General features: G+C 36.4%; 1 protein-coding gene across 2 annotated transcripts in view; it reads left to right on the top strand.

Annotated features, from left to right (window-relative positions):
• The window catches only part of PCDH9 (protocadherin 9), a gene marked incomplete at both ends in the record, with an annotated part of 672,945 nt that overhangs the window by 421,297 nt on the left and 233,832 nt on the right, over positions 1–17,816 (top strand). Inside the window, one exon of one of the 2 annotated variants that reach the window (XM_082277402.1) lies at positions 16,265–16,340. In XM_082277402.1, coding sequence (XP_082133528.1) covers positions 16,265–16,340 — 76 coding nt within the window. Of the gene's footprint in view, positions 1–16,138; positions 16,341–17,816 lie in introns of both variants that reach the window. The other variant, XM_082277401.1, reaches the window with a different exon arrangement.

Genomic DNA, 17,816 nt, shown 5'->3' with positions numbered 1-17,816 from the left:
ATAAAATATTTATTCTCTGGGTAGCATTTGCCATCTGAGCATCTTAAATTCATTTGCAAATATCATGTTAGCTTTCGAAAACATCATGCCTAGCTGGAAAAAAAAGGGCAGTGGTCTTTCCCACTTACCAATAAGCAAAAATGTTAAATGTTTCACATCACTGGCAGCTGACAGCAGCTGGCCACCATCAGGAAGTTCTCAGTACCTGGAAGATAGACCCCAGGTACCTTATTCTGAGTTTAATTGGAAAGTTTCTATTGATTATAGTGACTTAACATTTTATTACACATGAAATGTGTCACAGAGTCTTGTCTTCTAACTCCATGTCCTGTACTTTAAGCACATGATCACCCTTCATCCCCTGGGTGAGAATGACTACTTATATTCCCTCACATGTTGGTTTTTCTGTCATTTTCAGTTTAGCTTAGAAACTCAGTATCATGAATTCTTTAAGATGCCACTTGTCTGACCTGGCCCCTGATTTTAATTGTTAAGATTCAGGCTAGCATTCCAGATGGTGCCCTCTACCAGGGCTGCAAAAACTGGACCTGGTTGGTGTTTTGCCATTTCTAAGGAAAGTGGCAGCTGTTACTCATTTTGCTTGTTACTGAATATCATTTGAGATTATACTAGTGGGCAAAGTCCTAAAGGATATTTGGCATTACTGCTCCAGTGAATATCTGTAGCCAGTGTTATTGAGTAAGCAGTTTCATCTATGCCTGATCGTAATCTTACAGAAAAAAAGGACTAAAGGAAAAAAAACTCTACCCAAGAAATTAGAACACATCTGTCTTTCTTTTTCTCCCATCTGTCAACCCAGGGCATGTACCATATCAATTTTTTCCCAGTGTGGGAAACATTTGGCTTCCTCATTATGAAGTTAAGCATGTACAGCTTGATTTTGGATTATTTTTGTTACTTTTACTGTTCTTATTAGGACTGCTACTCAAAATACATTATTCCAGAGGGCTTCTAATTTCAATTCTAGAGATTTCAAACTATGTGTTTTTCTAAGAAATAATGATAAATAACAGAGCAAAGCTCATGCCCTCTGGTCTCTTTCAAAGTACACACAAGGCATTTCTCTTAAATATACACATTTTAGCCTGTGGTTTGCAAATGATATAGAATGAAGTATTTAATAATTTTGATTGTATTCCTTTCTATTAAACTAGTTACAACTAATACTACCTGAAACTATTTCCATGGAAAAGGATAGTCTTGTGATAAGAACTTATCCAAATGTAATCATACCTGCTTTTTTCCCTAATTGCAGGAACTCTTGCCGAGAAATGCCTGATACCAAAAAGACTAATCGAATTCCCCTAGCTGCCGTTTTCCTCCAGTGCACTGTTTCAGCTGCTGTGACTCTGCCTGGGTGCAGTGCATGTGCTGTTTAAAGGACCAAAGTGAACACATCTGTGCCAAGTGGGACTTGGCTGTCCTATAACCTGCATGTATGGGAGGTTTGGTCTGACTGAAAGTGATGGATGCTTGACACCTTAGCAGTTTGGCTAGTCTGTCTTTGCATAATGGAGGCATTAACAGAGTAATTACCTGTCAATGAAATCAGCATTCAGAATTGCAGTGCAAGGCCTCCATTACCTTCTGAGGATCTGGACTTTAATGAAGCATTCCTGCCATTTCATACTGAAATGTCGATCTTGCTTTGACTGCCACATAATATTTTACTACTTTTTTTTTGGACATTGTATAATTCAGAAGCTAAGGGTAGGCTTCATATATAGTTCATTAATTACACATAAGAATTTGATCTTCATTTAGAAACTAGAGTGATAAGCTATTAAAGGAATATATATTTAATTGATTCTAGGAAGTTCAGGCACAGGAATTCACACACACAGACAAAACACTGACACACAAAACATCTAATGTCAAACCTAAGCAATTATTTAATATACTTAAAGCTTGTTTAAGAAGCCATAATCAGATTTAATTTTTTATGTCCAAGGAATACTTATTAGCACACATTAGAAAAAAAAAATTCAACACTACAAGGCAAAAAAGTAGATTATGTATAATGAGTGTCTCCAGTACAAAAAATAATATCTGTGAGTAATGTAATTTAGATTTAAAAGTTTGGTAAAGTCAGAAACATTCATAACAATGACCATTAGATAACAGGAAAAACTTGGAATTTTATTAAATTTAGTGCCAGCAAAAATGCTAATAAAGCAATCCCAATCCCGTTGAGATCAGTGGGCAACTTTTTACAGTGACTTTACTAGGTTCTAAGTTAGGCCCATATTTATTCCTTCTACAAAGGAAATTCAAAATTGTGTGAAGAAGTATTAAAGTCTCCATTTCAGAGAATTTTCTAAACCTTGTTTTGCCTGGTCTTTTTACTGGTTTTTCTATATTACTAGCAACTGTAATATAATGACATTTTCTTCTTCTGTTCAGCTTCTCTAAAGAAAATAAACATCTTTCCACTTTCACATTTTTTGGAGAAGTAGGTGTGGCTGTCTGCCATTTTTGAGTAGTTATCATCCTACTTGCAGTTCCTGTGGAAATATCTCAGACTTCCATATCTGTGATCTGTCAACAATAGAGATCAAACCAGGGAGCTTGGATGCATTCTTTACATGCCTTGTCAACCTGTGAAGGCTGAGATAAGGTGGCTTCCACAGGCATTGAGCTCTATGATTTATTCTACAGTTTGATAACACCTTAAATCTCAAAGTGCCACCATGCATTTTCATCCGTCATAGAAAGGATCATATCAGAAAGGATCCTGATTTACTACATGTGAGAAATTGATATTAAAACAAGTCCATTCAATTTGCCCATATATAGAAATAATTTATTTAACAAGTTTTTTTGTTGTTTTTTTTTAATGCTAAATTCTTACTCAGCAGTGTGTCCTGTCTGTTCAGTAGCTAGCTAGTAATGTAGAATTATCGTAACATAACAGCAGTATTTGTCAACAGTTGGTTTAGGTTTGGATAGAACCTATATGCACTTTCTATTTTTTAATGTTCTCTGCAAAATGAAGACATATGTGCATATAGCTTTACAATATTTTTTTGTGAAGTGCAATTGCATTCCTTTGTGGCTATGTGTTTTACAGGCTTTTATTTAAATTAGTATTGTTATGGAAAATAAAATGTGAGGCAGAAATGTTGTGCTTCTCAGTTTGCCTAATGAAAAGCTGGAGTTTGCAAAACAGGTACAAATTACCCTTGAAATGTTAGTAAATGCTGGGCTCAAAAGTCAGCAGTCCTTGGCTATCTGTATTAATTAACAAGGTTGTGTGTACTAGGTGGAAAGTGCAAAAATAAATCCATCCGTTTTAAACACTGGCATCAAAGGTAATGGCATCCAGCAAATTTTGTGAAATGAGAAACTTGCTAGTATGTACATTAGAAAAATATATGCACCAATCACTAATTTTTTTTATATTCAAGTAGGTGTCCAACATCCTGCTTTCTTCATTTTTGTAGACAGAAAATGGAGAAGTCACGGGCCAAGGTTGTATAAAGTTCTATAGTTTTTAAAATGTGACTTAGTGATGTTTTGCCAAGAGAAGCAAAGTAAAAGTAGGTGACTATTAGCATCAGTTGGTGTAACTTCAGAGACTTCCTCAAAGTTACTCTTTTAGGCCACTGAAAGAAGTTCATCAGTGTGATTTTACTTTACTGACATTAATCTCAGGCAGCACAAAGTAGGTTAGTTCATCAACATCAGAACATAAATGTGGACTATCAAACATTTTCTGCTTATTCTAAGGGGAACATGGCATTGGCAGCATTACCTGAAACTATCCAAGTGATAGTCAGAGTTCTTGTTTTCCCTATAACTTTTAATGCGTCAAGAGCATGCCATATGTAATTTGTGGAAAATACTGAAAATTGGATGGAGTCTAATAATAATAGTGATTCTTGTCAGGTCTAATTTGACTTCTGCTTGAGGCCAGCAGAAAATACATCCTACCTGTTTTTTCTCACAGTAAGATCCCACTGAGAGTATCTGCTGTTTTGATAGTACAGCAATACCACCGTCACACAGCTGATTTCCATGCAAGAGGTATTTTTTTTTTTCCTCTTTCCTTTTTCATCCTGTTTGTTAATGAGGTTTTATCTCTCCTGGCTAAGCTGCTGATACATCCTTTTTTCTATAGAAACTTCTGTGTGGAAGCACCTTCACAGGCTTATTCTTGATTCTGTGTTTTATTTGGGATTATAATTTCATGTAGCAGAGACTTGCCCCAACAGTTAACATGGCACAGGAATGAAAGACCCATTATCAAAGCAACACAAAAAAACCCCAAAAACATTCAGCCACAGAAAATAATTATAATTCTCTGTGGATTTAGATTTCCAGGCTTTGACATCATAAGATATTGCAAGGCAGATATACATAGGTGTTATATGTGCTGGAAGAGAAGTTTGTAGTCAGTATTTTTTATATGCATTGTTCGCTGAAGAATCCTCAGTGAAAAGATGGGGATTTTTTAAATTTTCATTTTCTGTATCGCATGTCTGCATATGCAAAATGAAAGCTCCAAAGCTATGGGAGTTCAAATTAAAACAAACAAACAAAAAAAAACCAAAAAAGGAAAAAACCAAACAAAAAACCAAAACTAAAATAAATTCAGAAAATTGTTGTTAGTAAAGCAGTTCTTAAGGACATCCTGTCCCAAGTAAGAAAACATATGTTTTTATGGTGGAAATACATTATTGTCTAATTCTTTTTCTATCTGAGTTGCAGATATGTTAACAGAGGTGTTTTAATTAGCTTATAGTGTGTGCAATCAATTGGCATAATAATATCAGTTTAAAAATTAAAATATTCTCGAAACTGCATCTCTCCCAGAATGCACTAGCTTAACCATATTATCCTTGACAGTCATGTCCCCTCTCAGTTTCTCCAATGTGGATCCATTTATCTAATGTGACAGCTTTAGTGTTGCTTGTGTTAACAGACATACAACTGCATGCAGATGTTCTTGTCCTCAAAGAGCAGCGCTGCGGCCATTTCTGCTTTCTGTGCTTGTAGGAGAAGACATGACTGCTGACTCAGAATTAATTGTAACCCAGTGAGCTGACAGTGACAGATACCCATACATGCCACTACTAGTTCAGGAAGCAATGTCCTAATGTACTATTCTCCAACAGCCTCCTTCCTTGCCCTCCTCCTGTCCGCATGCTAATACGATATCCTTAGAATCATTATGAGAATTCCGCTTTTTTCCCTGCATTTGTTAAGCCTTGCTTTATTGAGGATCAATATAATCTTCTTAATTGAATTTCCTCAAACTCACATAAATAAAAGTGAAGACTGCCATCATGATGTTACTATGAACACTGGTTAGTTTGGAGTGCGATCATTTAAAGGCCTTCAGATTTTCTTCCCCCCCCCCCCCCTTTTTTTTTTTTTTTGGTTTAAATCAGTGACTACCCTTAAAGCTCTTTGGTACAAACTTCCTAGTGGACACTGGTCATTTGTTGCTAAATCTGTGGATTTAAAATTATATTTCTCTTCTTTTTATATGCATTATTAAAATGAAACCATTCAAATCCTGAGATTAATTCTGACATAGAGCAAGGGCTGCATCACCCCAGACAAAAGATTGCTACCTTCACACAAGATCCATGGCCTGCTTGATTTCCAAGGTTATGTGCAGTACTAAAGAATGCTGATGGAACAGAATACTAAAGGAGTTTTTATCACATCTTTCTTTTTCCTGAAGATCACTGTAAAGTTTCCTGCTTCCTGGCACTGCAGAACTCTGCATATCTGCTCTAGTTACTGACGGTGATGAAATCATAAATACACAGTACTTCTGTAACACAGTAATTTTAGGCTTCAACAGTAAGATGCAGTGTCAGTAATGATTGTTGACATCATACTACACGTATCAGTTTATTCAATTTAATTAATAAACCTGAGTTGGTGGAATACTTCTGTAACTCATTAAATACTATAAACATAATTTATGTTAACATTATACATGTAAATGCAAATATACCAGTCAATTTTTTCATATATGACAATAATAGGGTTACTTTTATAAGCAGCTTCCAGATATTGTTCAGCCCTGAGATACGAAAAATTCTCAATTGTTTCTTCTCACATTTGAAAATGTAATTTGTAGGTAAAAGTAAGTCCCTGAAACTTTATTGCCCTGTTCACATTACAGGAGCTGGATGAATTTTATAGAATGTAAATCAGGGTAAATATATTATTATAATTTAACTTGTTAAATCTCAGCAACAGCTGTTTCTACATTTAGTACCTTATATGCATTATTGTTCAACACATGCTTTTACTGATGTAAAACTTTGCAGAGTGTAGAGAAGTTATGCTGGTTATTGTTGTAATTGGTACAGTGCTTCTGAAATGCTCCTTCAATTGAGCACACTTGTAATGTGCATTATCTGTCATGCTGGGAGTAGCTCATCACCAAAACCAAACTAAATAAATAAATTGAAGATCACTGAAGTCTTTAAATTACTAAAGTTCACATAAAATATAATTTTATCACAACTAAATTTTTATATGTGAGCAAGTCAGTCTAGTATCTTTTTGTCAATGAGATCTGTTTTCTTCAGGGTCTTGCATCTTAAATACTTTTATTAAACACAGCTAAAATTTTAAGTGTTGAATATCTAAAGTCAGGTGCCTAAATAGTTATGAACATAGTGCAAGATCTAGGTAGGTTAATTTGGGGCATTTAAATTTGAAGGCTCTGAACTTCATGTCTCTCTAATGTCAAGGGTTATAACAACAGAGTTGTCAAAAGAATTAATCTGCGTTACATCTTCTAATACATGCCCTAAGTTTACCTTGTCATCTATAGTCAATGATTGAGTACAAGCCTTTCAAAAAGGCATGTTACTGTTATTTTACAATTGTATATCTTTTAGGATGGCATGAATGTTCATTAGAGCTGTCTTTCTTCTGCCATTAATTTTTAATTTTTAATAGGCATATACAAATTTCTTCCATTTTTAATGAGTCCTTTCTCAGGATTTTTTCCCACATAGTTTCTGGTAAGAAACATGTAATAAATGTATCCAGCTAACATGGTCTACTAACGTCTAGCCATTTGGGTGAATAATGTTTCTGAATATGAGCTTAGTTTCCTACTGGCAACACACATTGATATTTCCTTTTATGTTGTATCGTGTACAGAAGTTTCCACTTTCCTTTCCATGCATCTGAGATATTAATTTTAATAATCGTAGACTTAGAACTGATTTTCTGAGTCTCAGACAATTAATTCAGGAGGATGGGGGCTAATATTTAAAATGTTCAAAATTTATTAGTGTTTTACCAGACTCCAAAGCTGAACAAGGTAATACTCTGATTTAGACTAGATTAAATTGTAACACTTAGCTTTCTTGTTATGTCAAATTTACCTTGTAGCCAAGATGATTTTAGGTAGATAGCAATACTTACTAAGAAGAGGACTATTTGCCTTTTAGGTGGATATTAGGAAGGTAAAACTTAAAACATGTGATAGTCCTGTGTTTAGTGTCTTTTGAATGTGTTTGTTGGTCTTTTGAATGTCCAATTAAAACCAAAAAAATTCAACAAAACCCAGGAAGAATTTATGGAATAAAGACTATGGTTTCATGAAATAAAATGAAGGAACATCACTAAATAAACATAGGAACAGTGTAATGTTGCCTCATAAGATAATGGAAACCACAGGATTTGACTGCAGGTTTTTCTTCATTCACTGTCTCTGAAAAACTAAAACAAGTCTCCAACCAGACAGGCTTTTGGTTCTCCATGTTTAAAAGTGCTTGGGACCCTCATGCTGTCATTTCCTACCCAGTCATGCATCAGACTGTAATAAATAATATTTTTCACCATTATGAAAAGACCAGTTCTGTGCAGCCTAAGTAGCACGAGCAATGTAATAGGTAATTATATTTATGTTTCCTTTTAATATATTACAGTATATTTTACAGATTTCTATGAAATTTTAGTACTGAGAAACTGAGCAGAAGAAATCAAATGATTGTCGGGGATAACAACAATTTACATTCTGAAATCAATACCTACACTGTTACCTTAAGGGGAAAAAGAAGTAAATACTGAGGCACTCCAGCTATTTATATGGGTATCATGGTATGAAGAAGTAGCATGAAGAAGCTGTATCAATTGCTTTTTCTTTTTTTCATTCTTAGTTTAGCTTGAAAGATTGGCCAAAACCTTATCTATCTGCATTATCTTGGTTCTATGGGTAAGATATCAAGATGGGCATAGAGAATGGATTATCCTGTGATGCAAGCAGGATCCTTGAATAAGGACTGCCAAGGGGACTGCATGAGGAAGTTTAGTTTAGCAGCAGGCAAGAAATTTCTTTTAGCAAATTGCAGGGATCTACTGCACAATTTGTGCATAACACAGACTTGAGCCAAGATTATAAGGGAAAAGCAAGTGTGGCTTTCACTAAGAAAGTAGATTGATTTTATCTCAGATTTACATTCTTTTGTGAGATTCAGTGAAACATGAAAGAGGAAGGTGTGTAAGAGCAAGCTGAGTTATACAAAGCCCTGTTTGAGGTGCTTTGTGGACTTCTTGTGAGATACGCTACAGCAGTCTTTGATTTATCTTTCCAAACTGGAAGAGAATGTAGATTGTATATTTTAGGGGCCTTCCAGTCAGTCAATCAGAACTGAAAAACATAAAAGCATTGTTTCTTTATAAAACAAACTACTACAGCAACCATATGTTAATTTAAAGACCTTGCCAGTTCTTTCTGTGGAGCAAATACAAACATAGATATGTTTTGTCAAAACTGTTAACTAATCTGTTTTTGTGACTTGCCCTCCATTTACAGGCTTGATCTCATAAAAAAAATTAAATCCATGTTTTAGTACACGAACTAGGAATCTTTGTTTTGGAAGGAACAAATTTTATGAAACAGACATCTTCCACAAAGACATTTGGAATTAAGCATAATTTTTTCTTGTGTCTTTACAGTATTTTCGCAAACTTGAGGTCAAACAATATCTTCTCCATAATCATCATTTAATCATCATTTAATCATCAATAACCAATGGGCTTTTTAGGGTATTTGTCTATTGTTTACACTTGATTTTATTTTAATATGCTTCTCTTCGGACTTTTTTATTAATGAGTGGGGTTTCAGTAAATTATGTCATGCGTTGATTCTTCTGTTTATTTTCCATAATAAAGGTAATTTTTTTGTCAAGTTTTGCTTTTAAGCCTCCATATCAACAATCTTTCCATAAGGAAAGTATTCCCAGAATGTTTTCTTTGAAGTTGTTTTTCCTTCATAATAGTTCTTTGTCATCTTAACACAAAATATACCATAATAGTTCAGAAAAGAAAGGGAAATAGTTTTTGTTGATGCAAAATCTCCATATCTGAAATAAAATATTTCAATGACAATTAAAAACATGTCATGCTTGAATATATATTCTGATACGCAAACCTACATCCCATTCTGTAAAGTTTAATTTGTCTTGCTGTGAAAGGGATGTTTTAATGGCTTCTGCCTGTCTGGAAAATCAAGGAGAGAAATCAAGGCTTTTAATTCACAACTGTATTGAGTGAAGAAGTTTAAAGTAGATAATTTGTAAACTCAAAATGCAACTCGGCTGGTTAAAATTCAGCAGGTTCTATTTCCAACTACCCAGTGTAGAAATGTTTTTTTAATTACAGCTTGGTTTATAACAATGGATAGGATCTGTAGCCAAATTTGTTCCTGTGAGACATTCAGCAATGGAACAATAGTATAATTATTTCTGGGATCCCTGATTAGCAAAAACAATAGAATAGTTCCACAAAGCTTGAAGGTTTGGTTCTTGGAATAAAAAAGAAGCAAAATCTCCTCGTAATGCTGATTTCTGTAATTTGCTGTATGATTCAAGCACATAATTGGAAATAAAATGCATTTTAGAAGCTAGTGTACCATGGAAAAAACGGAACAATTTTGAAACCTAACGCTTATACTTCCTACGTTAAAGTTGTGTTTCCAACACAGCTCAAAACTCACCTGCCACAGGACATTTCAAACACTCGATATTACATGTCCTGATTTTTCCTGTACTTCAGGCTTTTAGCACTCAGGTGAACAAAATACCTTATATTATTTGCAGCCCACTTCTACCCGTGCATGTGTGTGTGTCCGGGGAATAGGACAGCAGCAAAAAAGCCTAGTCTCATAAGTAGTGCCCAAACCTCACTGGTATTGGCCTACCTTTTCTAGAAATCAGTGCTGGGGTACAATTTCTACCAATTCTTTTGGGTAAGTAAGGATGTCAGTATTGTAAATATAATGCTCTATGCAACTTTTCCAGTGCCATAGATTTGTATGGAATGAAATTACAAATTGTGGTGTCAGAATACATTCTATACAGCTAAGATTGTCAAAAATAAGGTATTCCAGTACAAGATTATGTTTTCTGCTCTGGAAAAAAATATGAAATTACTCCAAATACTTCCAGATTTTCTTTTCGGCTAGAACTGACAGAATCACAGAATCACAGAATAGCTGAGATTGGACAGGGCCTCTGGAGGACATCTAGTCAACCCCTGGATGGAGGGCATCTAGTCAACCCCTTGATCAAGCAGGGATAATTACAGCTGCTTGTCCAGAACTGTGTCCAGATAGCTTTTGAATATCCCCAAGGAGGGAGACTACATAGCATATGTAGACCACTTGTGCCAGTGCTCAGTCACTCTCCAAGTAAAAAAAGTTTCCTGATGTTCAGAACCTCCCATGTTTCAGTTTGTGCCCATGATTACCTGTTCTGTCACTGGGCACCATTAAATTCCTCATATTAAGAAGGAGTGAGAAAAATAGAACAGGAGAGTATGTTGAAGGAAAAATGACAAGCTGCAACACAAATATATTTTTAAGTGTTTTCAGTATCTCCAAATACAGTATTGTATGGAAGAAAAGTGAAATATGTCAAGCACAAGTTTTACTTTTCTGTACTTGATCAGTAAGTTTAGAATATCTCCACCCTCTGCCATCCATTCTTCATCTCTAAAACCAGGGTTTTTGTTGCTATTTTTATTGGCATTTTAAATTACCACAGCTATTGCTTATACTTAGTAATTTCACAAATTACAGTTGTTAGGAAGTAGTAGGCACCTATTTGACTTTGTTATAGCCAGAAAAAAGGAGCCAGACTGGTTTAATGTATCTTTTGATTTGATATAATTTTGTTGTTACTATGTTAAAAAAGTGTTGGCTGGCTGACCACCTGGTCCAAAAACAGGAAAAAAAAGTGTTGCTGTTATGCTTGAACTGTCCTATTTTCAGCACAGAAGTTTGCTATTCATTATCACCATCTGAGATGGTGTATCTCTTGTGGGTGTGAAGTCATGCTTCACCTAGATGAGCTGCACTAGGTGATTAAAGGAGAATGAGTCCATATAACTGATACTAACTGTTTTCCTGAATTTTAAACTCAGTCCATTGAGTCGAATTGTTCTGAATTACATATTGAAATTACTTTGACACAGGTTAAAATTATATTACTTTGACTGAATTCTCCTTTCAGTTTTGGGTTTCACATAACAATGATGTGATATTTCCTGATTAAAAATAAGGACTGGATTTTTTCAGGACCTGACGAAAACCCCTATTCCCCCCCCACCAAATGTTTGTTCAGGATTGAGTATGTCACAGATTTTAGATGTGAATTTTGGCCAAGTGTTGGGACCTGAACCATAACCTTACCTCATGCTGTGTATAATCCCACGTATGTTTTAGCATAATTAAATTTGTAATTACTTGTTATCATTAGTCCCAGTGTTGTACCAACTATAAACCTCATTACTCAGAATAACTTGATTCCGTCTTTAGGTAAAAAGAATTCAAAGCTGGATTTGGTTGCACGAGAGAGTCAATAAACACGAACATTGTCTAAGCATGTTGAATTTTCTTCTGAAAGAAGAGTCCCTGTCTCTGCTGTTGTGGAGACAAGAAATTCAGTGAGCACTCAGTGAGGGGCTCAGTGCTGGATCTGGACTGTGTGTCACATCCCATGTTCCAAATGCCAGCTTCTGGAGGAGAGTCTGTGTAGCTTGCCCAAGCCAACTGTGCATGGTGTGTTTGTGTGGATTCACTGGCAAAGTCCAAGCTGGACCAGCCAGGAATGGGAGGCCCCAGGTCTGGGTGGGGGTATCTGGCAGGCAGTGGGGCAATGCTGGTATTTGGGGGACCCATGATTGTGTCCTGCCAGAGGGACAAGTGTGTGGGTGCTGCATATGAACAGTGAGCACCCAGTGGTGAGCTGGGGACCTGTGGGGTTGGTAAGGGGGTCTAGGATCTGGACAGGCATGCTGGACAGGCAAAGGGGCTGTGCTGGTGCTAGGGAGATCTGTAAAGGTGTGTGCTTGTGAACCGGGAGAGTGTGGTGTGTGCGCTGCACTTGTGCCTTTCTGCCTCAGACAGCCCAATAGGAGGAGGGGGTGTGTCCCTGTGTGCCTGTGACTGGTGTGAGTTCTGAATGTGGGGGCTGCTGGACGCAAAGTCTTGTCTGAGGCTGTCTGTGTAGCCACAGCTGTGGCCAAATCTGTATCCATGTGCGTGTCTGTGATACATGCTCAGTCTTGGTACTGCAGCAGCGTTCCTAGTGCAGAGATCCCAGGCTGGGCTCCAGCAGGAGGCTTCTGGACTGGGCAGTGGAGGCAGTGGCCACATATCACATTACTTAACACTTATCATAAGCTCTCAGTATGTTGAGGACAGTCTTTCCTTGCAATTATTGATATGCCTAAGCTTAAGTGTTTGCTTTGGGTCTCTTTTTGTGGGAGGCTTGCTCCCCTCATTGTTTTGATGGCACGATTTAATCTAAAGTTTCTTTATGGACTGCATATTGTCCCTCCATCATGTCTGGAACTGGATCACTGTTTACATGACCCTTATTTTTTTATAATCCTTTTTAATGGTTTGTGGGTTCCTTGGCTAGGTGGCTGTTGTGGGTGAGAATGGGAACTTTGGAGAAAGTTTATTAGAGAAGCCTGCTGTTGAGTCATGGGGTGCAGAAAGATCCCCCTTGCTTTCTAAACTTCTCGGAGATTAATTTAGGTGTCACTGGATCCAGTCTCAGCCCCAGACTTTTTCAATGGTTTAAGTAACTCTGTCCCACAGAGATGAATTAATTTATTATTTATATGACAAATTATTAGATGAAATATCTTAATCAGAGTTATCTACTACAGAGTTTAAAAGCTAAAACTACTAGCAATGTATAGTATAGGTATAGTGCACAATATCAAAGCAATTACATAAAGCTGGCAAAAATAAACAATTATTAAGTAGAGATTGATACAACTCACCACACCAATGCTCATGGGCAGATCTCTTTTACTCAGCCTCGAGGAGTATCCTTGAAGGGGCTTCTCCAAGGGAGAAAGCTTCATACACACACTCCAAGAAGGAATATATTAGAGGAACCCAACTGTATGAAAGTAGAGTGGACTTTTACAGTATATAGTGATTGACTGCCAGTCATATGTCTCCAGGTCTCCTTAGCAGCTTATCTGCCAAATCTTTGCCTCACTATCAGGATCTTAATTTGGAGTTTCTGAGCCAGACAGCTTTCAGCATAATTCAATGCCAAAACCAGCACATGACTGAGCCTCTCAGCCCACCACTGATAGCTTGCAAAATAGGGCATTATTTGAGTTTGACCACATTCCAAGGCAGATCACTATGCTACAGTGGCTCAGAAAAGCAAGACAATATACTTTTCTCTCATCATTTAAAGTATGGATTTAAAAAGTGATACTACTATCAGCCGAGAAGTTGCCAGTATTAGTGTTAGGCCTGTGTCATTTTACTGGCTGACCAGTCCCTGTCACTGTCAGTATAGAGTCAGAGCAGATTTCAGCTAGTATGAAGAATTTTTGTTACCGAAGATCAGTATTTTTACTATATAACTCATGAAATAGGACATTCTTGTAATTACGTATTCTTCTGTTTATTTAGGTGGTTAATTAATTATAGGGGTTTTATAATTTTGCAGAACCTAAAACTGAATTTGTCATCTCCTCCCCTATTTTAGGGCTTAATTTTCTCAAACATTCATGCCTTCTTATAGAGTCTTTTAAGTTTAAATGAAAGCAATCTCCTCAGATCATAGTGTGACCTGGGGAGGGGGGTGGGGATGGGGAGGATGCACCACCACAGTTTGCCTCTTGCTCACTTTACCAGCGACATTAATTCTTAGCTTGGAAAAACAGATCTCCAAATTTATATTTCTGAAAGTAGTTGCAGAAAGAGAAGATTTTAAGTTGTGTAGTTAGCTACATTTCTATTTTGCTCATATTGAAGGGGAAGAACCTGCTAGTGACTAAAACTTGTTTAGGACGGTAGTTCCAGAACAAAAAAGTCATAAGAAAAAGTAGCTAAGTGTAAGATAAAAGTTTTTCTTAGTGACATATATAGTTAGGTTCTCTGTTGATGTAATGAGTGCATCCAATGACTCAGAGGATCTATTTGGTTTTCTACAGCTGGATTCTACTCCTAAAGCTAGAAAAGGAACTTAAAAGCAAAATACTAATTATAAAATCACAGCCAAGAGCAAATAATATTACATTTATTTCTATACTGAATAACACAGTAATCTAAAGTTGACTTAATCAACTATGTCCACCCAAGGGAGATTAATAAAAAGAAACTTGGTAGAGTATATTGATCATCATATAAAATGGTAGCAATTACCATTAACAAATAGTCTTTAATAAGCAAACATACAGTTAGTACTATTACCTTGAGGTTTTTCTCATTAAAAGAAAAATGAAAAAGAGGAGGGGGGGAAATTTTCAGGATGGATACAGGACACCTGATTTTAACTACTTTAAAAAATCTCAACTAGTGAAAGATACCTGTTGTAATATTTTCCTAATGTTTCTTTTTCTTCTGGCTCTGTAGAAATCTTGAATCGTTAGCTTAGATATACCCCATAAATTTCAGATGACTAATATTGATAAGAAGTAACTACTAAACTATACAGTTACGATGCTTAAGATGAACTTTGTGAATCTCTACTTTATCCTAAATTAATCTAGCAAACCAGACCGCTGAAGCTCCTGAAACTTGTTTTTGTGGGAAGATGTGCTTAACTTAATTTAACCACTCTCTTGAGATACTCTTAAACTAGTTGTTTCCGATCCTTCAAAGGTGCAGTGTTTTGATCCATGAAGACCTGTAGCATTCCTTTCATGAATCCCACAGTCATGGCTGCTAAACAATTTGCAGCAGTGCTATCAGCTCTGAAGCTCTTGGGGAATCACAGTATCATTCTGTGGCCACAATTCAAAAGTCAGATTATTTCTCCAGATGAGAGAGGTTCAAAATCAATAATGGTTTGCTAACATAAGTGTACACTGAAGGTTTTTTTTATTTTTTTTTCTTTTGAGATGGCTATGCGTTTCTTTTTTTAAGACGTTCAGTGAAATGTGTAATTCTGCCTCTCAATCCCTGTGTTCTCTTGTACAAACTCTGTGCTGTTTTATTTTTATTTGTCTTACTAAAGCAGTAATTGTTTATTCTGTCGTTGCATTCTGTGATTCTTTGCTGACCACTGTGATCTCACAGATATATTATCAATCCTAGTTATCCATTTTAGGAACATAACTGCTATCAGTTAAATATCCTTATAGATAGCTATTTTTTCATGCTACTATTCCTGAAAGATGACGGCCATTTTTATGGGCTTGTTTAGCTTGGTGGATGTCTTTTTTTTCCCAGTTTGAATAGTGCTAGTACAGATTTTAACCTCAGAAATATATACTTACGAAATTTTCAGATGTCATTTGTTTTTCATAACCTACTTTGCAACGGTTTCTGCTTCTCAGAGAGAGTTTTTTTATAGATAATGTTTTGAAAATTATGAGAAATATACCTAATTTTCCACTGATCAATTTCTTATAAGTTTACTTCACAGATGAGCACGTATAGACCTTTGAAATTTGGTTCTCCCATCTGCCAATTTCCCATCTATAAGCAAGCCAAAAATAAAAAAAAGACAAACCAAACCGCAAACATGATAATAGCAATTGCTTCATAAGCATTTCTAGGGATCTATCTGTATGTCAAAAGTTAAAAAAAAAAATAGTCAAGAGAGCAGAAAAGAAGGGCACTAATCAGTGTGTCCTGTGCTCTTCTTTGTAGTCCCAGCGCCGTGTTACATTTCACCTCCCCGATGGCTCCCAGGAAAGCTGCAGTGACAGTGGTCTGGGAGACCACGAGCCAGTGGGTGGTGGAACCCTGATCTCACACCCTCTCCCTCTGGTTCAGCCGCAGGACGAATTCTATGACCAGGCTTCACCGGACAAGAGGACTGAAGCTGATGGCAATTCTGACCCCAACTCGGGTGAGTCACCATCACTGCTCTGCTTATCTAGTTGCTTTGCTAACTTGGTTACTTTCTTTTTCATCTCTTCGAGCTTTGCAATGGTAGAGATGTTTTTAAGCACATGCATGAATATTTGATCATATTAGCTCGTTGGGATTGTTAGGAAATAATGTAGTTTGCCTGAAATGCCTCGTGTTGTAATTTGACTGTGGAAACAAAAGTATATCCAGTAGAACAGACGGCTTCATACTAATTGCACAGTAAGTAAGAACAGCTGGGGAGAAGGATGCCCTACAAGGTAGCAAGTTTTTCCTGATGTTTGCAGTGCTTTACCTATTTAGCTTTAGACTTAGATTTAGTAAAGTCATTCGAAATATCAATTTAAAGTTCAAGGACATGGAGGTTGCACTGTCTTTTAGACTAACAAAGAAATCAGTAAATCAGTGAAGCACTGAACAATTGAAAGAACCCAAATTTCTTAACACCTTTATAATTCCCCCTTCTAACAGGGTTTCTTTGTTAGCTTGGAATGGCATGATGTTTTGGAATTGTCAGATACAGGTTTTCATACAAATATTAAGGATGAACTGTTTGATTTGGGAACTTCTGCCTTTCTCTTCTTTCCTTCTCTATTATACATTTACATTATTACTGTGTTTTTTTGAAAGCACTAGAAATTGAAGCAAGATCTTAACCAATGCTGTGACTAGAATTTTGGCATTGGAATGTGGAGACTTAGACATACTGAAAACAGGGAGGGGGAAGTAGCACTGCTCTTAAGCTTCTTGGTTTTTGTCTAGAGTCTGGAGAAAAAGGTTAAAAGTCTTACCTGTGCTCTTGGAAGGTAATTGAACTTGAGTTCTTTTGTATCCCAGGAGTATAGAAATAAGAATTAGTTTCTGTCTTTGGCATTTCTCCCTTTTGTATAGATGATTAAGTTGTCACTGGGCCTGTACAAACCAGGAGAGAAGGTGGCCTTGGGATCTGATGAACAATATTAAGGTCCATCTTCTCATTTGGGCAGAGCTGGATCTGAATGATGACATTAACATCATGGCAGATGACAACATGAACTGTGGAATATTGACTTTGGAAATATTTTTCTCATATTTTTATGGAAAGACCAAGAGGTTGTGTTGGATGAAACTCTACAAAGAAACTATTTGAAATGCTTTACTGTCTGAGAGTTGCATTCTGGTTTCTTTTCCTCTATTTTCCTTTTCCGTTTTTTTTCCTGGATATGACACCTGCATTTTATTTTCTTTACCAAAACAGAAATGTTTTTTGAACTATGATGTTAAACCCTTAATCTATAGAGATACAAAGAATGATAAAAGGATAGCAACTATGAATGGATTGACTCTGGAGCAAGAATGCATGTCTGCTTAAGCAAGCGAGGAGCTTAAGTGGAATTACCTGGTTAATTCTCTGACCACATATGAGGCTTGTGAAAGGTTTAACAACATTGGAGAGGAGGTTTTTAAGGCAGCATTG

This window comes from Coloeus monedula, assembly GCF_965178545.1.
Source record: "Coloeus monedula genome assembly, chromosome: 3".
Taxonomy (NCBI): domain Eukaryota; kingdom Metazoa; phylum Chordata; class Aves; order Passeriformes; family Corvidae; genus Coloeus; species Coloeus monedula.
This window is presented reverse-complemented; position numbering and strand designations above follow the sequence as displayed.